At 35.5% G+C, this 25,547-nt stretch overlaps 2 protein-coding genes across 4 annotated transcripts; both read left to right on the top strand.

The window, feature by feature from the left end:
• The first annotated feature begins 3,224 nt into the window (after window positions 1–3,224).
• LOC132306560 (equilibrative nucleotide transporter 3-like) lies at window positions 3,225–7,957 on the top strand. The gene is made up of 10 exons (XM_059803994.1): window positions 3,225–3,306; window positions 3,920–3,971; window positions 4,065–4,169; window positions 4,624–4,779; window positions 4,917–5,060; window positions 5,184–5,289; window positions 5,372–5,535; window positions 5,615–5,775; window positions 6,485–6,743; window positions 7,562–7,957. The coding sequence occupies exons 1-10, from the start codon at window positions 3,299–3,301 to the stop codon at window positions 7,670–7,672; spliced, it is 1,266 nt and encodes a 421-aa protein (XP_059659977.1). The 5' UTR covers window positions 3,225–3,298; the 3' UTR covers window positions 7,673–7,957.
• Window positions 7,958–10,295: 2,338 nt separating this feature from the next.
• LOC132306544 (lysine-specific demethylase JMJ28) lies at window positions 10,296–25,274 on the top strand. Of its 3 annotated transcripts, none has more exons than XM_059803983.1 (13): window positions 10,296–11,246; window positions 11,372–11,517; window positions 16,961–17,063; window positions 17,155–17,287; window positions 17,386–17,449; window positions 17,527–18,277; window positions 19,395–19,724; window positions 21,856–22,416; window positions 22,504–22,576; window positions 22,706–22,791; window positions 23,313–23,432; window positions 23,526–23,594; window positions 24,895–25,274. In XM_059803983.1, the coding sequence occupies exons 1-13, from the start codon at window positions 10,641–10,643 to the stop codon at window positions 24,895–24,897; spliced, it is 3,045 nt and encodes a 1,014-aa protein (XP_059659966.1). In that variant the 5' UTR covers window positions 10,296–10,640; the 3' UTR covers window positions 24,898–25,274. The 3 variants fall into 3 exon arrangements, with proteins under 3 accessions (XP_059659966.1, XP_059659957.1, XP_059659948.1); XM_059803974.1 differs by having other exon boundaries at window positions 10,297–11,246; window positions 17,530–18,277; window positions 24,889–25,274; XM_059803965.1 differs by having other exon boundaries at window positions 10,297–11,246; window positions 24,889–25,274.
• Window positions 25,275–25,547: the final 273 nt, after the last annotated feature.

Below are 25,547 nucleotides of genomic sequence, written 5' to 3'. Positions count from 1 at the left end.
ATATGTCAGTGTTGTGTGTGTATATATGTATATGTTTGTTGTGTGTTTGTATATGTCTGTTGTGTTTGTATGTGTGTGTGTGTGTATATATATATATGTTAGTGTTTTTATTTATTTATTTTTAATAAGGCAAATAAGCTAAATAAAATACAAACATTCACAAAAAAAAAAAAAAAAAAAAAAAAAAAAAAAAAAAAAAAAAAAATGGTTGTTAAAAATTGTAGTTGAGAATAGTAGTTAAAAAATAATAGTTGTTGTGTAAAAAAAAAACATTTTGGATGAAATATATTATTGGAGTAGAATTGCTAAAATATACCATTTTGATACTGTAGTTTCTTTCAAAATATAGATTTGGCATGCAAAAATGGCATTTTGCATTGGAGATGGTCTAAATAGCAAACCTTCTCTTTTGTGACTCAGAGAGAATGCACTCTTTCCAAATCTGAAAGCAAACCTTGGTTGAGAGCAAACATTCTCTTTGTGGCTAAGAGAGAACACACTCTTTTTGTGGTTTTTGAAAGTGAAACTTGGCTAAGATCAAACCTTTTCTTTATGGCTGAGAGAGAACCCACTATTTCTAGGGCTAAAAACGAACCTTGGCTGAGAGGAAACCTTCTCTTTGTGGTTGAGAGAGAACCCACTCTTTTCAAGGCTTAAACCAAACCTTGGTTAAGAGCAATCCTTCTCTTTGTGGCTGAGAGAGAAACTATTCTTTTCAAGTCTAAGAATGAACCATATAGGCAATTGTGATCAAGCAAGCTGATTAATTAAGTCCACCTGCAACTAAATCCAATTGTAAGACCACTTGTTAAGACTTGTGTTTTCTGGATCTTCTTTGAATAACCATCTCAGTCGAATTGTTATCTTTGATACCACTTGTTAGGCAAGCACAAGTGAAGAATCACGAACTAAGACGCAAAACCACGAATTGGGCAAATGTAGCCGGTCGCACTCTACAGAACATCATAGACAACGTGATAAAGAAAGTGCGACTAGTCAAACTTTTTCGAGATATGTAGTTGCGTCAACAAGAACATCATGGAAAATCTTAACAAAGCAATAAACCAATAACACACATGCACAACACAAGATTTACGTAGTTCACCTTAACTCAAGGCTACGTCCATTAAGAAGGAGATTCCACTATAATGATAAGGAGACATTATAATTTGTTGGGAATTACCACCATCGGAATAACATGTAGCTTTCTCGGTGTAAAGCCTTACACCGTATACTGTGAAGGAGATACCTAAGCCTTACATCTTCTCTTATCTTGTCTTCCGTATCCATTCTACCAAACCTAACTCTCTCTACCTATTCAATGCACTCATAACTCCCTTACTAGGCAACCTTAACAATACCCTAGGTATCAATTTATAGAGGGGTGTAGTGCAAAAAATCCCTTGTAGTTTTAACAATGTGTAAATAACATCCCACAATACCCTAAGTATCTATTTATAGAGGGGTGTAGTGCAAAAAATCCCTTTTAGTTTTAACAATGTGTAAATAATATCCCTTAGCGTGCTTTTTGTTGAAGAAATGAATTGTGCTCGGTAAAAAGACTATAACACCCCAAAGATGTTGTATACAATAATAATAAAAAATGGCACAAAGTTGAAACGCTAACTGAAATTTTTTATTATTGCATTTTATACCCTTAAATTTATACTTTTTTTATATTTATATCCATAAAATTTTAAAATTACCCTACTGAAATTATGAAAGAACCCTTTGTATAAAATTTGCCGATCCGTCCCTGCGTGTTGGAATATCTTCATGGGTTTGGCTCTTCTGCTACGCCGTACTCCGATCTGAGCTCGCCGGTTGACACTAGTTTGGGCTATGAGAATTAGAAATCTTGGCCTATGTCTGGTTCGCACACTATGGGGAGTGATTGGTGGGTGTGGTTGCGAGAAAGGTTCAACTCGTTCATCAACATCGCCTTCAATTTCATCGTCGTCGTCAATTCTCCTCTTCTTCGGTGGCTTATCGCCATCGCCAGAGTCCAATGAAGATGTCAAAGCATCAGGCATGTGTGCCTCGCGCCGAGTCTGACCCGGCGGCGACTCAGAATCGTCTTCTTAATTTCGAAGTTGTACCTAGCATTCCGGCGACGGACGCTCCGTTGCAGGTCGCGCTTCTGGGCCGCAGTGAGGGCGGCGCGGCATGCAAGATCTGCCTTTGACTACCTTCCCTTCTTCCTCTTCACGATCTGTCCCTCTTTTACCTTTGTTTACTTTCTATCTACATTTTCTCTCACTAAATCTCTCATCATTTTCAATCCATTCTTTCACGCCACGGCGGCGACACTCCATAATTCGACCCATCTTCGGCCGGTGACGATGTTGAGGCTTCTCCGGGCGCAATTCAACGACGCGGAGAGAGAAAATATTAAAAAATGGAAATTATTTAGGGAGCAAAAGAGACTTTAGAGAGGAGAGAGAAACAAATAAAAAAATAGAAATTATTTAGAGAGAGAGAGAGAGCCAAATTAAAGTGGAGAGAGAAAATATTTTTATTATATATAAACAAATAATTAAATAAGTGTATTATATATATTATATATAGAATACTTTAAAAAATATATATTGTAACTATAGAAACACCCATATTTATATATAGAGAAGGAGTAAGCGGTAGTTTTAGGTAGTGTACAAGTGTAGTTTGGTTATTAAAGGATAATTTTTAATAACATAATGAGCCATTTCATTTTAAGAGCTCAGAGGTCTTTATTTGTATACTTTTGAAATTACAAGATTAAATTTGACCACGAGTTATGCGAGGGATGTTAGTCGCACTCTTTTTAAATTACAGAAAATTTTTTACACTTCACCCTGTAGGGTTCCAAAACCTAATTTCAATACTTTAGAATCAGAAACTTTTTTTGGAAAAATAAATATTTACATAATAATGAATATATACATATAAATAAATATTTATGGAGTGTATATATATATATAAAGGGGACAGATATTTTTAAATGAGGTAAATTAATAAATTAAATATAATAATGAAACAATTTAAAGAAACATATAAAATATATAAGTGAAGGAGAAATTTTAAGGGAGTATTTTTATATATTTCCAAAAAATATATATAGAAAAATAAGGGAATTAAAAGAACAGGGCACGCGTTCCCGTACTGCCTCTGTCCTGCTTACAAGAAATTACTATATAAAATAGCTTTAAAATAAAAATAAATTATAAAACAAATACGAGTCACAATTGTTTCCCAACACTTGGCCGCCCATCGGAGGTAAATTTAGCACAGAAACAATCGTAGTCAGAGGTGGAGTGTCATGAGAAGGTAAAGCTTTTTCCTCCTGTATTCAGTAAAAAATAATAAGTAAAAAAAAGAAAAAGATTTATTTATTCCTTATAACAATGATTTTTGAAAATTATATGTTTCACTCGAGCAGCACAGTAACAGTTACTATAGGAACAGTTCTCTTTGCTTCTTATATTTGGATTTCACTCCATTGTTTATAACTATAATTTGGAAATTTTACAAATTTTCAGATTTTGATAAAGACATCAATCCCACAGAAGGATTTCTTCATCCTTCTGATGTTATCGCCATATATATATATATATATACACACACACGGAGTATTATATATACATCATCACTATTTGAATCTTGATTTGTTTTTTCCTTATATTGTTGTTGGAAGCTGCTGTGCAAAAGCAGGTTGAAGTTTGTCAGATTTAACTTCTTAGCATATTTGAGCTTTTGTTTTGGATATTTCATACTGCAGATTTATGTAAATTGAATTGTTCTGGTTTTTAACCTAATGGCACCATGATAGTTTTTGTGTCCATCTTTTATATTTTACAAAATCATTCCCATTTTGTGTCAAATACTATAAAAACATGGGGATACTGCTTTTGTTGATTTTATAGTTTATTTTTCTTAATAGGAAAGAAGACATGACTATTACTGAAGTAAATGGAGCTCCAAACAGGCTTGAGGTTTGTGACACAAATTGGTTATACAGTGGAATTATACATGAAAATAACTAATTTGTGATTTTTTTTTTTTTTTTTTTTTTTTTTTTTTTTCAGGGAAGGTTTAGTGCAATGGTAGTATGTTGGATTCTTGGATTGGGAACCCTCGTGTCATGGAACAGTATGCTGACAATTGGAGACTACTATTATGAATTGTTCCCGGTACTTAGCCGATAATCAATTTCTATCATTTTTTTTTTCTTTTCAGAATATGACTCTTTCCTATACTGATTTAGTACTGTTCTAGATGATAAGGGTGTATTGTTTTATTAAGTATTCACTGAATTACTTGCCAAAAAAAAAGTCTCTGAATTGACTTGATTTAAGATTAGAGCACTCGAGTTGGAGTGGTTTGTGGTGGCTTCATGATTCTTACCATGCTGTAGAGTATGAAGATATTGATATAATTTTCAGTCAAATGAAAGTTGAAATGAAGTTTGGATTCCTCCAACTTTCACCAATTTAAATTGATTCATTATAGTCTACAGCATAATATTAAGCACAAATTTCCCACAAAAAGAAATTGAATGTCACAAAACACTTATCTAATGTGTAAATTTGATTTTAGATGTACGTGCACCAATTTCTTTAATCAGATGTTTCTTTTGCGTGGCAGAAATACCATCCTTCCAGGGTACTTACCCTTGTTTATGAGCCATTTGCATTGGGTACAATCGGGATACTTTCATACTATGAGGCAAGGATTGATACCAGATGGCGTAACATATTGGGATACACCCTTTTCTTCTTGAGTACTTTGTTGCTCCTAGTTGTAAGTACTGCCACTACTCGATTTGTATAATTTTGTTGTTGATTTTCTGTAATTCACACCAATTTGTTTTAGAAATCCATGCTTTAAAGAAATTCAACTCAGAATTGTTCTTCCATTTTGCTTTCACTTTTTGGCAGTTGGATTTAGCCACATCCGGAAAAGGAGGGATTGGAACTTACATTGGTATATGTGTCATAGTTGCTGCTTTTGGGGTTGCAGATGCTCATGTTGAAGGTGGAATGGTGGGAGACTTATCATTCATGAGCCCTGAGTTCATCCAAGTAAGTCTTGTGGTTAGATGTATTTTCCTTTTTCATATGTTCTTTCACCACTTTTGCCTTCACTTTCTAGCTATTTGAATCGACTAACTAGATTTATGAATATTCCTGTTACGAATCTTGCAGTCATTTCTAGCTGGTTTGGCTGCATCAGGGGCTCTCACCTCTGCTTTGAGGCTAGTCACAAAAGCAGCCTTCGAAAAATCTGATAATGGTCTTCGCAAGGGGGCAAGTATGTATGGAATAATTTCAGATTTTTTATCATGAGCTTTCAAAAGTTATGTTGATAACTATTTCTGCTACTTCTTTTGCAGTGCTATTCCTTGCCATCTCCACATTCTTCGAGTTTCTATGTATATTTCTTTATGCAATCTACTTCCCCAAACTACCAATTGTGAAGTACTACCGCTCAAAAGCAGCCTCAGAAGGATCAAAAACTGTTTCAGCTGATCTTAAAGCTGCTGGCATTCAAACACAGGCAAGTTAAAAGAGTAGGAAATTTATTGAATAAGTTCTTAGTTTCCCAAACTTTAAGATAATTTTTGGAATCCATGCAGACTGAAGATCATTCTAAATCACTGGAGCGGTTGAGCAACAAACAGTTGTTCTTTCAGAACATAGATTATGCGTTAGACTTGTTTTTAATATATGTCCTGACTCTTTCGATTTTCCCCGGGTTCTTATATGAAAACACTGGATCACACCAGCTAGGTTCATGGTAAGTGTTCGTTTATGACAATGGTACCTAGCATCTTTAATGGTTAATTAACTTCCATTTTTGTCATGTCCTGTGGAACCACTAATTCTTCGAAAGCATATGGTTAGTATGTGATGTTTTCATAGCATTCACAATATCTGTCGATTTAAGAATTAATAAGAAAAAAAGAAAGTAGCTTGATATTTCTTTTTTACCTACTGGTTTACTGTAACAATTCTTCTCTTTACAAATTCTTAACTTTGGGATTGTGCATCAAGAGAGATGATTACTAAATGGGATTACATCATTTTCTTGTGGTCACCAAATGGCCTATAATAGTTGTAACTGAAACATATGTTACACAAGTTCAGTTTCATAATTCCTATCAGTGATTTCCAAACATCATTTTAATTGTCATGTAGTTTGAAACTTAGCGGCATACTATTTCGTGACCATATACTTGATAGCCGTGGAGCCAACACTCCTTGGAATTCTCACTTAAAATTGATAAGAACATGCCTACAATTAAAAGCTCCTTAATGATATGAGCAGAGAGATTCAATTGCTTTGACAGTTTTTAGGGCAGGTGGGGGAAGTAAACAATGTGGCTCTGACAATCACCTTTTTCATTAAATATTTTCTAGATTCAATGAGTTTGACTTCAAATTTGACGCTGCTGGTGAATCATGTAAATTTTAATTAGAAAATTTGCACCTTGTTGATCTTTCAGGTATCCACTTGTTCTGATAGCAATGTACAACGTCTGGGATCTAATATCAAGATACATTCCCCTCGTGAAGTGCCTGAAATTGGAGTCAAGGAAGGGCCTTATGTTTGCAATACTGTCCCGTTTCTTGTTCATCCCTGCATTTTATTTCACTGCAAAATACGGTGATCAGGGATGGATGATAATGCTTGTATCCATCTTGGGACTAACCAATGGTTATCTTACCGTTTGTGTCCTCACAGTGGCTCCCAAAGGCTACAAGGTTGGTTAACATTATTCCTAAGGATGTCAATTTTTATCGCCCCGCCGGGGCCCCGCCCCGTCCCGCCCCGTTAATAACGGATATGTGAACACTTGTTATACCGTTGGGGCGGACATGGATATAAATTTTGTACCCGTCGAGGGTCACGGGGCTGGTAAGGGTTCAATATACATATCCTAGGGGCCCCGCCCCGCCCCGCCCCGCATATAACTATATTTTATATATATATATATATATATATATATATTAATAAGTTATTTTAGCGGCTTACCCAATTACCCATATTTTATAATCCTAATTTGGGATATAAACTTGGTATTAAATTTGCTTTTGTTTTGGTTATGGTGGAAGTTGGAGCTTAGAACTTCTTGTGATTTGGTTGTATTAAACTTTTATTTTTGTTTATTATGTTCTCTGAATTATGTTACGTGCATGTTATTTATTTATTTTTTATTAGGATACATAATTTTATTTATGTTGTGTCATTCCTAGGCTTTGCACATTTAAATAGCAGGAGTTTAAGTTCCAAAAAGTGGGAGAAAAAAATTTGTTAGTGGGGCGGGCACGGGGGTACAGTATTTCCTAACGGGGCGGGGTTGGATATGAAAATCCAACCCGTCGCGGGTCTCGGGGCGGGCATGGACTTGACAAAAATTAAAAGGGGCGGGGCGGGATTTAGAGAAACCCGCTCCAAACCCGCCCCGTTGCCATCCCTAATTATTCCACCTAAAGTTCTTCGGGTACATAGTATAAACGTCCAAAATGTGCAATAATTCAAAATTTTCCTTCGGAAATTTATTTGGTTTCTTGTTTTGTAGGGTCCGGAGCAAAATGCATTGGGCAATTTGCTAGTGTTATGTCTTTTAGGTGGCATATTTGCAGGGGTTGCTCTTGGCTGGTTGTGGCTAATTGGGAATGACAAATTTTGAAGAGCCAAATTCTTGACCTTGATTAAAAAGTCAGTTCCCCACACAAAGTACTTCAAATCTGGATGGAGATAAAGCAGGAGCCAAACTGAGTACTACAGGAAATTACTGCTGGGCTCGCAGCAGAATCTGAATGCATCACTAATTTATTGTTAAAAGCTGTCCAACCCTTCAACTGGAATGTGTTTCCATGTATTAGAAATGTGATGATTTTTCGTCTTTTTTCGTTGTATGCCAGATGATAGTTTGTGTGGACATGATAAATAAAGATCAAGAATTGTTGTCTTATGCAACTTGCAGTTATACACAATTGAATTACTGCTATGGCTTTTAATTTGAGGTGGTTGAAGCCTCTATATGAAATTATTCACCTAATCATAATTGAGCTTTCAATACCTCATAAAATAAACAGATCAGGGAAGTTTAATTTTGATCCAGAGATTGTTGCCTTTTTGGAGTCCTTCAAAAATTTATATCAAATTTTCATTCTTGCATTAATTATCTAATATATTGTTGAACAGTTGCAATGGGAAATAAAATCAAGTTAGTTAATTTTGGAAAATGTTCACTTTGTCGTGTACTTTACTTGACTGTTTCATATATTAGAAATTCCCCATTTAATCTGCATGCATAGTTCTATATTTAATGAATACAAATATGTTTATGGTTATAATAGATCAAGTCATTTCAATTTAAGTAGTCAAATCTGTAGAATGTATTAAAAAGTGAGGCTCCAAGCGGGTATGAATTATTATTATTATTATTATTATCATTTTCTTCTCTTCCTTGTAGTCTTCCATTTCTCTTTTTTGGTCTGTGCATTTGTGTGCAAGTTGGTGATGGGGACATTTATTACATATGAAGATAAATGTATGTGGTTTTAACACACAGCATAACAAGTGACATGTATCTTATGTTCATTCATGTGGTGTGACAAGCAAAAGCATAGTGTGATCATAGTATGTTGGATTGTTCAACTAGGTTATGTTGTCTCATGGAACAGTAAGATCATAGTTTTTGTTCTCTCTTTAGAACTTACCATCACCTATATGACTTCTAATTTTATAAATTTTGAGCATTTTATTCTAGTATCTCTTCAAAATGAGTAATTCTAAACATTTGTTGTTGGATATAGTATTGTTCAATTGTGTAATTCTAGGTGTAATTTAGTTATTTTTGCTTAGCACAAGGAAACCAGCTTATATAGTTACTTTATTAAGCATTGTCATGACTTCTGATGGCCCCAATTTTCAATTTTGAGAGCACTTCAAATATATCCTCTTCATCACATGTATAATATCCTCTTTGTTCAGCAGTGATCCTTCGCTGTATGTATATATATATTTCTTTCTAAAGACTGTTTCTAGCAAGTGTTGGGATCTAGTGGACAACTGCATCTAACTACAACTAACGTGTATGCATACTGGGAGCTGTCGGATGTAGTACAGCACCCGTGCTATATTACAGATTGGGTGCTCTTCCATAGAGGTTCTTGGGGTACAAATTTCGTAAGAACTTCTTGGACAAAGGAAAATAAATAAAAATAACAAACTTGTCTGGAATCTTTAACACCAAGCAGACATCTTTCAATGCAGAATTATAAGAAAATATGAGCATCCTAATGTAATGTAACTAGCATAGAAATTCGATATTGGACTCTGCAATATAAAATTGAAATTCACAGTACTAATTGACTGCTGATCATTTCTGTAGCATTTGTACCCAAAAAAAACAGTATCTGCAGAACTTTGTAAAATATCTTAAGTTAGAAATATAGGTGGATATTTGTTTCTCTCTTTTTAGCAAAGCCCAACTAGCATAACAAATTCCTCCATTATTTCCTTGCTCCACCTAGACCACATATCAGTAGTTTTCCTCTGTATCAAAATGCAGCTACCTTGCCTCATTTCTTTTATGCATCATGAAACGAGTTAAATGTATCAGATGGATCCTAGTAAGTTGCACGTGTGTGAATTGTGATCCGTTCAATACAATACAATAATCGTATTGAATTGCAAAGGATTCCAAATTTCCAACTCATTAAAAATTGGTCTGCAATGATCTAACTACAAAGAGTTTACTCTGTACAGGAATTACTTACTCTCAAATCCCTACTGAATTTGGACATGCAGAAAATAAAAAATAAAAAATTCCCTAGGCGCCAAAAAAACTGACTCATTTAGATGTGAAGACATGCAATCAAGTCTAATTATGTCCCCAAATCATCACAGTGACAGCTTTTTAACCATCATTTACTGTCATTACTTAAAACTTGCATGCCTACAATCATTTTTACAGGAACATTTTAGTGCAACTCTTCACATTATTGACAACATTACATTTTCGTATTTTCTCCTCTGCAATTACAAAATTGCTTCTTAAAAGTTGTGTTAGCTTGGTTTGAAACTACTGCAAATCAAAATAAACCAGAAACATAGAACTATCATCATCAAATTGTTCAGAAATTTCATGACCCACTAATCAAAATTGAATCTTCAACACAGAAGATTCATAAATCTGATATGGGTATGTCAATGCGTAATTAAAAACATATAAATATACGAGTATATAAATCCGAGGACAGAGACCTTGATCACTCAAATGGCATTCTTCCAAAATTTCCTTCTGAATAATACCCAAAAATCTAAAATTAGATAAAAATCTATTGGATTGGACAATCATCAATCAGACTCGCATTGCCACTTGTGAGTCTGTGACCATATCAAAGCAATCCAGTCAAAATTGGACTCTTTATCACTTTATATATACACAAACAATATATATATGCCCTATCTTTACACAATTCCCACTGTAACAACACTCAATAAGTACACACCAAAACCCTATTCTGCCCTCTCTGTTTTCTTCCCAGTTCCCCCACCGTTTTCTGGTGTCACAATTGACGGTTCCGCCAAACTTTTTTCGATCGGTTTCCCGAGAAAATTGTTATTTTCCGGGAAAATTGAACTCAATGAAGGAAGATGAGGCTCTACCGGACAATTTGCGTTGCCGCAGAACCGACGGCCGACAATGGCGGTGCACACGGCGAGTCATGGACGACAAGAAGCTCTGTGAGATTCACTACATCCAAGGCCGTCGCCACCAACACAAGGGAAAAGACCCGGAGTCTCTGAAACTCCAAAGAAAGCCGAAGAACAAAAGGCGAAATCAAGACTCCGAGCTTCAGAATCTTGAAATTAGGGCAAGAAAGAGAGAGAGAGTTTCGAAGAAAGCGAAGCGGAGCCAAACGATCGGCGCTTCCGAGGCATTGGACGAGGCATTGAAGAAGATGAAACTGAAGAGAGGCGATTTGCAGTTGGAGCTGATCAGAGAGTTCTTGAAGAGGCAAGTGGAGAAGAAGAAGGAGAGAGAATCGGAGAGAAGTGACAGAGAAGTGACGAGAGAATTGCCCTATGGACTCATGGCAATATCGCCTTCGCCGCCGTCTCCGTCGCCGCAGCAACAAATCGGCAATGCCGGTCCGTGCAATGTCAAATTAGGGCTTGATTCGAGTTCTTTTCCAAGGAGGTGCTTTCGATCGAAGAACATCGAGCCAATTCCGATTGGTTCATTTCAGGTTTTGTTCTTTGACCTGTTTGTTGTATTGTTTGTTTGAACTTTGAACATTGAATTTTAATTTGAATATGATTTTGTTTTGTTTTGTTTTAATTTTGATTCATTTGTTTGTTTTTTGTGCTTTAGATCGTACCCTGTGCGCGAAAGGACAAGAATTTGAAGAAAAGAAGAAGGAAGAATTGCCATTGGTGTCGTAAAAGCAGTTATCGGATTCTAATAAAGTGTTCGACTTGCCGAAAAGAATTCTTCTGCACAGATTGTATCACAGAACGGTTTGTTTTTCCTCATTTGGATCACAAATATAGTTTTCAGTTTAAGTGGTACTTTTTCACAGGTCAAAGGTCAACCGTTCATGTATCTGCATCAATTTATTAAGTTTATAAATTGAAAAATGAGAGGAGATACTTATTTCGTTTTCCTTTCTTTTAACATTCTTCTTAAAATGTAGGCCCCCAAAAGTAGAGGAAAAAAGGGTGTGGTAAAAAAAAATATATATATATATATATATATAGAGTTAAAAAGGGCATCATTTGGTGGCCTAGAGTGGTTCCCCTCCCCCTAGTGTGCTAGAAAATAAAAAACAAAAAAAAAGGTGAGGAAAAGACTAAAATATATATATTTATTTATTTATTTTGGAAGTCAAATTGAGTTTTTTATAGGCTTGGGGCCCACATGTTAAATTTATTTTTTATTTTTCATTTTTATTATTTTCAATCTCACTATTTATAAGGGTTAGAGTAATAATAGTCTATGTTATATGGACTCTGAAACATGTGTCGGGTACGGGTATGTATTCATGGGTCAGACTTTTCAAATTTCGAAACATACGGTTAAATATTCATTTTATTAATTACTTTATTTTATTTTTTAGAGTAAAGTAATGTTTTTATCTAATAAAATGTTCAAAATAGGTATTTAATTCATTTTAAAGTAATAATATAATATAACTGAATGATTGGATATGCTTTTAATTACTTTATTTTATTTTTTAGAGTAAAGTAATGTTTTTATCTAATAAAATGTTCAAAATAGGTATTTAATTCATTTTAAAGTAATAATATAATATAACTGAATGATTGGATATGCTTTTTAAGTATATGTTCAACCAGAAGTGTCTCTCCTATATCAATGTCTGAGCAATAGGTGTCTGACACGGGTACATCACTACTTTTGAAAAGTCTATGTAACATAGGTAATAGTTTAATCTCACTATTTCATTTTTAGTTCTAAGGCATCCAACTTTTTTTGTGTGTGAAGAATGACGTCATCATAATGGCTCATGTCATTCTCCACTCACAAAAAAGTAACCTTAGTCCGACTTTTGGATGCTTTATCATTATCATGTAAAAATTTTGGGATCCATGGCCTAAAGATGCAACTTGGACGGGTTATACGGGTGTTAACTGGAGCACAACCCAAGGTGTCAAATAGCCAACCAAGCCGGAGCCCGACTATGCCTCCGACCGATGAGTTAGACTCATACCCAACCTTGCTATATAAGAGTGGCATAAAAAAAACAAAATTTGACTATTGCTTACATGGAAGAGGAGAATGGGGTACATGTAAAGATTGTAAACTAATCTCGGAGAAAGTTTGACAAACCAAAATAGGCTGGCCTAGTTTGGTATGCAGTAATGGAATGGGCATTCCATTTTTTTTTTTTTTTTTTTTTCCTAATTGGTATTCACACACACATACTTCCACTAAGGCTTGAACCCCTGACCTCTCTTTGGGAAGTAGGAGCCTGGTACTGCTAGGCGTTGATATGGGTATTCCATTTCAACCATTCCCTTGTTTGGTATGACATTTAAAATGGGAACGACCATTCATTCCAAGGAATAAAAATTCATTTCACATCTAAACGGATGGAATGGAAATTTATTTCAAGGAATGAAATTCTTGGCCATCGCCACCGCTACCACCATTGCCTTCTGCCACCACCGCTGTCGCCATCGCCTTCCACTGCTGCCGCCGCCTTCCGCCAGCACCACCGCCACTGCTTTCCACCATCTTCCGGGATAATGGGGTTATCTCGGGAGAAAGTTTGACAAACCAAAATAGACTGGCCTAGTTTTGGTACACATTCCAATCATTTCCTTGTTTGGTATGGCATTTAAAATGGGAACGACCATTCATTCCATGGAATGAAATTCTTGGCTTCCGCCACCACTACTGCCACCGCCTTCCACCACCACCACAACCTTTGTCTTTTGCCACCACCGCCGTCGCCACCGCTTTCCACCGTCTTCCACCACCACCACTGCTTTGCACTGCCTTCACCCTGCCACCGCCTTCCCCCACCACCACCATCGCCTTCCACCGTCGTTGCCTTCCACCGCTTCCACCGTCGTTGCCTTCCACCACCACTACATAGAATGATGATTATCATTTCATTCTTATTTCATTTCATAGTTGCTACCAAACAATAGAATGAAAATGACCATTCCATTCCCATTCCATTTCACTTCTGAATACCAAGCTAGGCCTTAGTATTAGACCTCTTAGTCAATGAATCAAAATGTAATGAAAGGACTTCAACGCATAAAATGGAAAGACTTGAAAGGTAGTAAAGAACACAATGGGATTGGAAGGAAAATATATATCTTGTGGTCTAGAATGACGGATTGTATTAGGAATGTGACAAAAGAAACTCTAGGAGAAACTAAATGAAAGAAATTTATTAAAAATTAATATGGTGATGGAATGATGAAATACAAGAAGCAATAAAAAACTAAAGAACGAGTTCTAAAGAATGACAAAAAAGTAAGAAACAAGAGAATTTAAAGAAATACAAAACAAATTAAATATGAAGTTAAATAGATGGTAGCAATAGCTAAAGGCAAGGCACTAAATAGCATGTATGAAAAGTTAGGAATAAAAGAGGGTTAAATAGCTATTTACAAATTAGCAAAGAATAGGGAGAGGTTGACGAGAGTCATGGATCAAGTTAGGTGTATTAAAGATATAAATCAAACATGATAAAGATATATTAGAAAGATGGACAAATTACTTTGAACAATTACTAAATGAGGACTATACTAGAGAAGAAGTCGTAAGTAACGACTTGTATGTAGGAATGGTAAATGAAATTCATAACAAGGAAGTAGATGTCATATTTAAAAAATGGGTAAAAATTAGGCCCTTGGACTGGAAAACATACCTATAGAGGCTTGGAGAATTTTGGAAAGATAGGCATTTAATGGTTAACAAGGTTGTTTAACAAAATTCTACGAGAAGAAAGAATGCCAAGAGACTGGCAGAAAAGCACCATAGTACCAATTTATAAAAATAAAGGGGATATACAAAGTTGTGGAAATTATGGAGGAATTGAATTAATGAGTCATATCATATAATGAAATTGTGGAAAAAGAATAATATAGCAAAGATTAAGGATAAAAACATCAATATCTGATAACCAATTCGGATTTATGCCAGGTAGATCCACAATGGAAGCCTTAAGCCATATACTTAATAACACAACTTATAGAACATAGGAATAAACAAAAGAGAAGTGCTAGGGGCAGTTGCTTGGGCGACTGTCCCTCCACACTTCTCCTTCCATTGGTGAAAAAAACCGATCATTGAAGTTATAATTAATAACACTTTCCTACTTTTAGGGGACTTTAAATGCTTAACATTTTAGGACCAGATTACCCTTTTAAGATCTTCCCTCTTCCTTTTCTTTTCTCTCTCTCTCTCTCTCTCTCTATATATATATATATATATATGCTCATTGTGGATGGATTCTTTATTGGGTTTTCATCATTGAAAAATTTAATTTAAATAATATTATGGGATTGAGTTTTAGCGGATAGGGAAAAAACCACGGTGAGCATATGTATATATATATAAACAATTAAAAGCAACTGAAAAAAGAAAAAAGGGAAAGAATGAGGGTTATATACATGTAGGAAAGAAAAGAAAGATGTAAAGTAAAAATTTAAAAGGGTAATTTTGTCAAAAAATGTTTAAGTTTTTAAAGTTCCATAAAGTTGGAAAGAGTTAATGATTGGTTTTTCCACCAATAAAAAGAGCGAGTGTGGAGGGATAGTCACCTAAGCGACTGCCCCTAGCACTCCTCCAAACAAAAATACTTGCATATGGTTTTCTTAGATTTGGAGAAGACATGTGATAGAGTGCTAAGAGACATAATTTGGTGGGCTCTACAAGAGACCAAGTACCTATAAAACTTATAACTCTTATTCTGGATATGTATAGTGAGGCATTGACTAGAGCTAACACTACATGCAGGAAAACTAATGACTTCCCAATAAAGGTGGGGCTACACCAAGGATTGGTATTGAGTCCATACCTATCTGCAATAATATAGACGAAATAACGAAATATACATTCGAGACATCATCCCATGTTGTATGTTATTTTGGGGATGACATGGTATTAATAGATACAAAGCCTTAGCAACAAAATTAGAAATATGGAGAAAGGCATTAGAATCAAGGGGCCAAAGAAATAGTAAAACTCAAGCAGAATATATGACATGTAAATTTGATAATGTAGAAAACAATGACAATATAAAAATTAAACTGCAAAACCAAAAAGTTACTTAAAAGAACTCTTTCTGTTACCTAGGATCTATATTACAAAAAGATGGTGATGTAGTACGTAGGATTGGAGCCGAGTGAACAAAATGGCAGCAAGCTAGTAGTACCCTTTGTGACAAACAAATACCAAATAAATAAAAATAAAAATTATATAGATTGGTTATTAGGCCGACAATATTGTATGGAGTGGAGTGTTGGGCGTTGAAAACGACACAAGTGCAATGCAATCGTATAGCAAAAATAAGGATGCTACGTTGGATGACAGGAATCACTCAAGAGATAAGATAAATAATGAATGTGTGAGGGGAATATTAGGTATAGTGCCCATAAATGATAAAATCGGGTATGGTAGACTTAGGTGGTATGGTCATATTTAACGTAGACTCGATGATGCACCTATTAAAAGAGGAAGGGTTGGAAAGAATGGAATAAAGGCAAGGATGATGATGATGGTGGTCACATTAGTCAAGTTAGGCTCGGATTACTCATATTTTAATAAGAACATTATTACTATATAGGTCAGGTTCATGCTTCTCAGCACCTCTGGTCAAGCCTAACTTGAATATGAATTGAGGTCAGGTTGAGAATCTTCAACCCAATTGCCAGCCTAAGCAACAAAAATAACTGATGAAACCCATTCAAAGCCGGTTGGGCTTAATTTGGCCATCCAAGCTCCTTCGGTCTCTACCCTCTTGGAAGTTCCGCCCTTCTCTACACTCCTTTAGAAGAATCTAATAAATTAAACACTCTTTACTAGCTTAAGCTTTTTGAAGAATTGTATTTAACGTGGTTTCAAAGCTTAGTAAGGAAGAGTGTTAGTGGATATAAATAAATTTACATTCTCTCTAATAGCTTGAGCTTTGGCCTTAAGAGAAGTTGGTGATTCACAAGTTACACATGTAACGGGATTTTCACTGGGCTCTGAGATACGCAACAAAAGAGCCTATCCAGAAACCAGACAAATAGGCCTGGTGACCCTGTTGGGCTCCTGAGACAGCATCCCTAAAGCAAACTTTTTCTTAGGTATCCTTTGAAGCAGGGACAATATATTATAATCTTTTACACACACCAATTCAAACTTACTTTCATGCAGTGTATAATTTAAATGGGATTAGGATCACAGGCAAACTATAATCTTTGACATGCAATTTAGGAATTTTGACAAGCAAGAAGTTAGGATGTCATGCCCAGTATGTCGTGGAACTTGCAGCTGTAGGGCATGCTCAAAAAATCAATCTAAAGACCCTAAACACAAGGTATGATGTCAGAGTTGGCTGAATTGTGAACTATGGCATACTTGCTTAGGTTTATGCTGACACTTCTGTTTACACATAAATCCTGTTTCAGGATCTTTTTAGGGATAGAAAGCTGGTTGACAAGCTTTATCTTCTTCATTATCTGATCTTTATGCTACTTCCGGTACTGGAACAAATAAATAAAGACCAGAGAATTGAGCTGGAAATAGAAGCAAAAATAAAAGGTAAAGGTTGAGTATTTTGTCCCAGATTCTCCTCCCAAGTCATATTTTTATTTTTATATTATAAATATATTTTCCCGAGTTGTATCTACCTGTAACAGGCAAAACACCCTCAGAAGTCCAGATTCAGCATATTGGATTTGGGAACAATAACTTATATTGCTGGTATGTCTAATACTGCTTAAAATTTTAATGTAATTATGAAAATTTACAAGTGTGGTGTCCTTTGATTTCCTACGCAGCAGTAACTGCAAAAGTTCTATTGTGGATTTCCATAGAAAATGCACAACTTGTTCCTACAAGTTATGCTTAAGTTGTTCTTTGGAGATTTGTCGAGGAAGTGCACTGGGAAATATTCAAGAATCTCTCTCCAAAAACCCCAATAGAAGGAAAGCTTGTATGACTGGTGACAAGCTTCTGTCGAATGCGAAGCATATAAGCATCTCAAGGCGAAGCTGTGACAGTACATACCTTGCTTCTTCCATGTTATTGCTAAACTGGAAAGCTTGTGATGATGGCAGTATATCTTGCCCACCTGTGGCTTTTGGTGGTTGTGGTGATGGCCTTCTTGATTTAAGATGTGTCTTCCCTTTCAACTGGACCAAAGAGCTTGAAGTAAGTGCAGAAGTAGTAGTTTCCAGTTCTGACTTTCCAGGGACTTCAGATGTTTCTTCATGCTGCTCACCATGTAGAGGCATGGATCATAAAGTTGGTGGCACCAAGTTCTTGCAAGGAGTGGTTGCAAGAGAAGATTCCAATGACAACCTTCTATATTATCCTGCTGTACAGGATCTTTGTGATGAAAGAATTGAACACTTCCAGAAGCACTGGGGTAAAGGTCATCCTGTTATAGTTCGAAATGTGATTGAGGGTGCTTCGGATTTGAGTTGGGATCCAGTTGTCATGTTCTGTACTTACCTTGAGAAGAGCAGTGCCAAACCTCAAAGTGACAAGGACTCCGTTAAAGCTACAAATTGCTTGGATTGGTGTGAGGTCAGTGTTCTTTGTCAAGTCATATACTATTTTTGAACTTTTTGGTTGCTTACTTTCCATTGTCAAACCATAGGAAGAAATGCAATATCCCCCTCCCCCCACGTCCCTGTGTGTGCATGCACGCGTGACAGTTAACAATTGTAGAGACTTTTTGAACATTATTCATTGTTAACAGCAGGAATCTGTTAAAATTATGATGCAAAAGAGTGCCTACAGAATTATGGCTCCTTGTTTTAAAATAGATCTAGAAGTTCTTTGAAAGCATACCAAAATTTCAAGGTTCCATATGAGCAATATCTTGTTTATCCCATTTATGATGTCTGGATCTAAGAAACCTTTGAAAAATGCTGCCTCAATATGTCAGTGCTTTTCACAACTTACATGTGGAGGCAATAAGAAACATGGTTTCTTCAACATTATGAAGCTTTTGTGAATTTCAAGCTGATCTTCTGGGGTTTTCCATTAAAAGTTTCTAGAGTTTTATGCGTACTTGCACCTTTTCTTTTGGTAATTAACATGAACCCTCTATTTTATATCTCACCATCTATTATATAAACTTTTTGACATCTCTTGTTGACCCTTTTTATGTTGCCCCAATATGATTCTAATTTCATTATTTCACTCAACATTTAGTTTTCATTGCGTTTGGCTGATGTTAAGGATATGACCTTGTGTTCCAAACCTAGATATGGGAAGGCAGTATATCAATAAAGTTTGCAACCTAGGCCTAACACCTGATTATGCATACCAAACAATTCTTTGTAAGTTGTAAAAGGTACCTTTTCAAGGGGGGTGGGTGTGGAAGTACATTGTCATATGCTGTGTGGTGGCTTAACTTCATTCCATGGGAAAAGAAGGCTACAAATACGATATTCAACTGGTGTTTTGTTGATTTTCTCATGGGATTCAGTGTCACTTAATAAAAAGTACCACTTCTTGTTTTGGAGGAGTTGCAGTTGATAACTGAACTTGCATGGTGTTATTTTGAAGATTATATTTTTTGATCTATATGCTGTATATGTCCTGATTATGTTATAAAAGGAAAATTTTGTTTCGCCACATTATGCTCTTCAGGAAAGTGAGTTTTCTTATATTTTAGTTTTCTGTTTTCTTGCAGATAGAAATTGGGGTTAAGCAGATATTTATGGGGTCTCTGGAGGGGCGGACACATGCAAATGTGTGGCGTGAGATGCTGAAATTTAAAGGTTGGCTTTCTTCTCATATATTTCAAGAACAGTTTCCAGCTCATTATTCTGAGATAATACGCTCTCTACCACTTCAAGAGTATATGAATCCAACATCCGGTCTGCTAAATGTAGCTGTGAAGTTGCCGCAGGAAATACCAAAGCCTGACTTAGGTCCATGCATTTATATCTCATATGGAGGACCTGAGGAACTTATGCAGGGTGATTTTTTGACAAAACTATGTTATGAATCTTATGATGTGGTAGGTCTACTTCCCTCCAGTTGCATTGCAATTACTTTTTCCCTTTGCATTGTTCTATTTATTTTGGATTCATGCATTTCATCTTCAACATATCTGCACCCTAATGAATTTTTTCTTCAGTAGTATACTATACCAGTACAATTAGGCATGATATGCATCTCTGCAACATGGTACATCGCTTCAATGATTTTTAGTGAAGAACACTCATCCTTCTAAGAAGTTGGCAATCTGAGATTTTTTTGTTCTTTGCGACACATTAAACTGATGCCCAAATCCCTTCTATTTTTCTATGAAAAAGTCCAAAAATTATGTGCTATGGCATACTGTTTTCTGCCATGCCCTTATTTAGTCCATAAAATATATTTTTTTTGAAGAACCCCACAGAGTTTGTTTGGATACAAAGCCCCATCCCATCTATTTAGCAATAATGTTGAAAACATTTTTAGGCAAAATATATATGTGTGTGTGTATGTTATGCTGTGGTCCAAATTTTGTTTCGGCTCTGGTTATGTCGTGACTCAAAATTTTTTTTTAACCCGTTTTTTGCTTGCTGGTTGTGGACCCTGTTTAATATTCTCTTGTAGCCCGGTATATAAGGGCACTTGGGGTTTGGAGTGGAACAACGAGAGACACTCAAATCACAGGAAGAGAGAGAGAGAGCAAGAGCTAGGGTTTCGGGGTTGGAACTTGTATTCTCCTGATTTTTGCATAGTGAAATCTTTCATCAGATCTTCACTGTGGCGTAGGCACAACTTGTGTCGAACCACGTGAATATTTGAGTTCTTTGTGTGTGGCGTGTTTACATTTTAGTCGTGATTCATAATTCGTTCTTGGTTCTCTGCGTTTGTCGTATATTTCAGATAAATGATATAGTAAATATGAAACTGATGGTCATTCTTTGTCATGGTTGCCCCACAACTGCCATTGGCATCAGCACAACTACCAACACCACCAAAGGCAGCCCAAGTCAAAGTCATGGTTTTTAGCACTACTTGTTTGAAGATAATCATCTCTCCCTCAAACCATATGTGGCACCTCTGATCATAAGTGGGGGAATTTCCTCTGTCTCCACTCATTACCATGTGTACATTCTGTGTGTCTCTTGTTAGCAGTGCTGCAATGAGTTACAAACTAAAATCTTTCTCAGTTAGCATTATTATTTGATACTGATATTCACACTCTTTATTTTTAATCTTAATGGTTTATGATATCATCTGTAATATATTTTTCCGCTTCGGACAATCCTATCCTTACATACTGGGCTTGGAGGATTATGTGTTTCCATATTTTTTATTTTACCACTGCCTAGAAGGATGGATCCTATTTGCAACGTACTGCAGATGATCCTTCATTTCAAATTGTGGGATGATTCTATCCAGAGGCTGGTTTAAAATTGGTGTTATCAATGTTTGAAATGATTGGAGTAGCTCTTTAATCTCTATTATTTGGATTGGGTGAGTTCAAAGAGTTCTTTCAATTAATATGTTTCTTGCCGTCTCTCTGTGCTAATGTGTTTCTTTTTGTCCTTCGTGTGGATTCTTCTGTGATACTCTATTTGTATGTTGGTCTGAAGGCAAAAAATTAGTTCTTTAAGAGATGGCCCCCAGTTCACATTTTAACAAGTAATACACATTTATTTTTTTGTAGATCTTAGTAGATTGTAATATTATTATTTTTTATTTATGGAAGATGGGTGAGAATTAGCTATATCTCATAGGCAGGAAACTTTTGGTCTTAACTGAAGTATGTGATCTCACTACTTGCTAGAGGACAATGGAGGCACCATCTGCCACCCTACTAAATATACCAAGTTCTATGCACAGAAGGATGAGGATGTAGCAACATAGCAAGTTAAATTATATTGTCCTCATTTTTCTTGTCTGAACAAACATCTTAAATTTTAATTATTGCCATAGATTAAAAAAGTAATTATATGAATTTTATATTGAAGCATCATAATGTACATTTCAATTCTCATGCACGCCCTCCTGTATATATAATTCGGGGATTATCCAAAATTATCCTCGTACCTATTGGAATAGAATCTAGCCAGTATATATGCTGGAGGTTTTTTATTATTTTTAATTTTTAAATGATACTTGTCATTCATGCTATTGCCTTTCGTGCTCAGGTTAATATTCTGGCACATGCTACGGATGTTCCTATTTCCACAGAACAGCTTTCTAACATCAAAAAGTTAATGAAGAAGTATAAGGCTCGAGATCATAGGGAGGCTGCTACCATTGATAAAAAAGAAACAAATGAAGTGAAAGGAGAATCACCACTGCATAGTGAAAATACTGAAGAGTTAGGTTTGCAGGACATGATTGGAGAAGGGTTGGACTTACCCAATGGAGTTGCTAGTGTATCTTTATACTCTGGTGACTCACATAAAGACAGTATCTTAAGTGTTGAAGACAAAGATAGGTCCCATGCCAAGGAACATGATCCTGAATTTGATTCTGAGGCCTCAATACTTCTTAGCGGAACCATTCAGAGCTCTGAAGAATCAGATGATCAGAATTCTGTCCAGGATGATATAGAGAGCGCTGGTTATTCTAGAAAGAAACTAGAATATAATTCTTGCGGTGCCCAATGGGACATTTTCCGGAGACAGGATGCCCCAAAGCTTATAGAATACCTCAGAAGACACTCTAATGAGTTCAGCCACACATATTGCTTTCCAAAGCAAGTAAGATAAGAACAGAGCAAACCATAGCTTCTACTATGCGATCAGACTATCAGAGCTAATGTTGATTTAGTTGTGCATCTGCCACAGGTTGTTCATCCAATTCTTGATCAGTGTTTCTTCCTTGATGCAGCTCATAAAATGAGGCTTAAGGACGAGTTTAGTAAGTATTATTTTCCAGTCATTCATTTTTATTTTTATTTATTTATTTTTATTTATATATTTTTTTTTGTTGTTGTTGTTAAAATTAGCATAAACTTTAATGAGTTAACCTACTTATCACTTCTTTCAGATATTGAACCATGGTCTTTTGAACAACACCTTGGAGAAGCTGTCATCATTCCTGCTGGATGTCCGTATCAAATTAGAAAACTTAAGGTAGTGGCACTTTGGCATATGTTGACTTTTTTTGGCACTTATCAATATATGTATGTATGTGTGTGTGTATATATATATATATATTGACATTTTTGGCATGTGCAACATGTGTGTTTGTATCTGTTTTAAGTTTTGTAGAGTAAGCTTTTAATTGCACGCAAGTTTCTCATTTAGTGTTATCGGAGATATTTTGATGGAAAGGAGAAGCCTATTTCTATGCTCAAGTTCTCCATTATTTCCACTCTTTTTTGTTCGGTCTCTGGGAGAGATTTTCGTTCTGTGGAGGAGATTGTTATTTTTTGGCCTCTTTGAAGGCTTGAGACAATATGTGGCTTTGTGTTTCTTTGGGATTCGCTCCCCTTTTTGAGCACTTTTTATAAAATTTTTACTTATAAAAAATAAAAAAAAAAAAAAAAAAAAAAAAAAAAGAGTTTCTCATTTAGTGTAGTCAACACAACCTTACAGCATCAGCTTGATTAAGGAGTAAGACTTTTCTGTAAGTTTAATGTATTTTTCTGCAGTCCTGTGTTAATGTCGTTTTGGACTTCATTTCACCGGAAAATGCCAAAGAATGCATCAATTTGATTGATGAACTGCGTCTACTTCCTGTACATCATAAAGCCAAAGCAAAAATGTTAGAGGTAAATTTCATAACAATCTTAATTACTTGTATCTTCATTCCTTGATAATTATTCTTATTGGAATGCATCAAAATAAAAAAATGGCTTTAACAGGTGAAGAAAATGACCCTTTATGGTATCAGTGCAGCAATTAAAGAAGTCTGTAAACCTAACACGTGCAAAGTGAGTAATCTTCTTGAAACACGAAATCTTACTTTGTGCCTCATGACTGATTTCTGTTGCTTGCAATTCTTTGGTGTTGATAAGCTTCTGTAAAATTAGTCATCATATAGCACATGCTTGTCAAAGGTAATCCTTCCAGGGTATCTACTTCAAATCTGCCAGTGTTGTATTGCTTGTGGCATTTCTTAAGTATAAAACGATTAAAAATGTCATGTTCTTGAATAAGGATGTGTGATTTTAACTGCTAGATCTTTTACAATTAAAGTTTTCCACACATATTATTTATCACTTAAAATACGTTACATAATTCTTTTAAGTACCCTTATATCACGTCCCACATTGCCTGGGGAGAAGTTGCAGGCTATTATATGTGTGGATGCCTTCTAACTATGTAGATTCATTTTGAAAACCTCGAGCATGAAGAGTGTACAAAGAGAACAATATCTACAAAACAGGGCGGGTCGTGACAAATGGTATCAAAGCCAATCCCTAGCCAGAAATGGGGGAGTGTGCGACGTCTTACATTGCCTGGGGGAGAAGTTGTTGGCACTTACATGTATGGATGCCTCCTAACTGTGTTGACGCATTTTGAAAACTCGAAACATGGAGTGTGTGTAAAGCGGATGATATCTACACAATGGGGTGGGTCGTGACACAACCTGAACGCACCAAATTATTTTTTATTACATTATTGCTTGAAAAGTAATGAAGCCCCTCTATTTAGCTATCTTTATTTTACTTAAATAAAATCATTTTACCTTAGAAAAAAAAAAAATAATGACTTTAAAGAATATGAATATCTAGTCATGTTCTTGTGTCCTTGAATTTGAGTATTTGATAATTGGACACTTAAATAAACACACACACTACAAACCCGTCTAATTAACGTAGCACTCAATAATGTTGCTTATTAGCATCTCTGCCACCTGAAATCCACTTTTAGGAGGAATAGGGTTTTTGGGAATGTATGCTTTGTAACCACTAATTACTTTGTGTAGTAGCACAGATCTTTGATTCTTTGAAATGCGATAATTTTATCACTTTATGTCTCATGTTCTACGGTTGGTGGATGTAATATTACTTGTTATTCTATAAGTTATTATTTTAAAAAGAAAATAAATACAATTTAAACCATAATGTTCCGACATGCTGTGTTGGGTAAATGCTTATATGATGTGTTATTTGTTAGTCTGCTCAAGTTTAAATATCTGAGAAAATTTTGATATATTTTATCTATGATAAGTTTAGCAAGAAGGTTCTATGTCCATTTCTTTTATAACTCTACACAATCCAGGACCAGTGATGAGTTTATGAAGCGACGACCGAAAATCCAAGAGATTCATGGGAACCTTATATCATCATCATTCACCGTATCGTGACCTACATGGCAATTTTGTTATGTAAGTAGCATGTATTCTGTGTAACATTTTTTGCTTCATCTGTGCATTCCCTCCTTCCATTTTCCTAACCCCTCTCCTCCATCTTCGCATTTTGCTTATGTATACAAAATAATTATCTGTCAGTACATGAAATAAAATGGGATAGAAACAATTTTTATGTATGTTTTTTTTTTTTTTCCTAAACAATTTTATGTATGTTTCAAAGGCCTTTTGGTAGCTCTGTCACTTGTGAAACAACAAACAATAATGCAGGCTGAATGATATATGAGCTTTGTATTTAGTGTTTTTGCTATTATAATCAATATATAAGAGTAATGATCTTTTGCTCAGAGGTGAACAAAGAATGCCAAACAATAATATATTTTTGCAACGGTCATTGTGGATAAATTTCTTGCTCATTTTTGCAATGTATAATACAATAATATATTTATATATTGGTGTATTCTTATAATGTATACTTTTGTATATTTGTATTTGAAAATAAAAAAGTTGAAGCAAACCTGGGGCTGGGCCGGGTACTGGGCCTAACCAGATGATTGACCAGCTGTCTCTA

Source organism: Cornus florida, unplaced genomic scaffold (genome assembly GCF_030987335.1).
Source record: "Cornus florida cultivar Cherokee Brave unplaced genomic scaffold, ASM3098733v1 CherokeeBrave_3.0.0_Hap2_Chr01, whole genome shotgun sequence".
Taxonomy (NCBI): Eukaryota; Viridiplantae; Streptophyta; class Magnoliopsida; order Cornales; family Cornaceae; genus Cornus; species Cornus florida.
The sequence above is the reverse complement of the archived record's forward strand: the minus strand, read 5'-3'. Positions and strand labels throughout refer to the sequence as shown.

What these genes read in the sequence shown, in the direction of transcription:
- LOC132306544 (XM_059803965.1), top strand. Translation starts at nt 10,641, where the DNA reads ATGAAGGAAGATGAGGCTCTACCGGACAATTTGCGTTGCCGCAGAACC. An exon ending in CTAAAGACCCTAAACACAAG is followed by an intron (nt 17,064 to 17,154) that starts GTATGATGTCAG and finishes ATCCTGTTTCAG; the next exon opens with GATCTTTTTAGGGATAGAAA. An exon ending in GTTATGAATCTTATGATGTG is followed by an intron (nt 19,725 to 21,855) that starts GTAGGTCTACTT and finishes TTTCGTGCTCAG; the next exon opens with GTTAATATTCTGGCACATGC.
- LOC132306560 (XM_059803994.1), top strand. An exon ending in TGGTCTTCGCAAGGGGGCAA is followed by an intron (nt 5,290 to 5,371) that starts GTATGTATGGAA and finishes CTTCTTTTGCAG; the next exon opens with TGCTATTCCTTGCCATCTCC. An exon ending in TCACACCAGCTAGGTTCATG is followed by an intron (nt 5,776 to 6,484) that starts GTAAGTGTTCGT and finishes TTGATCTTTCAG; the next exon opens with GTATCCACTTGTTCTGATAG.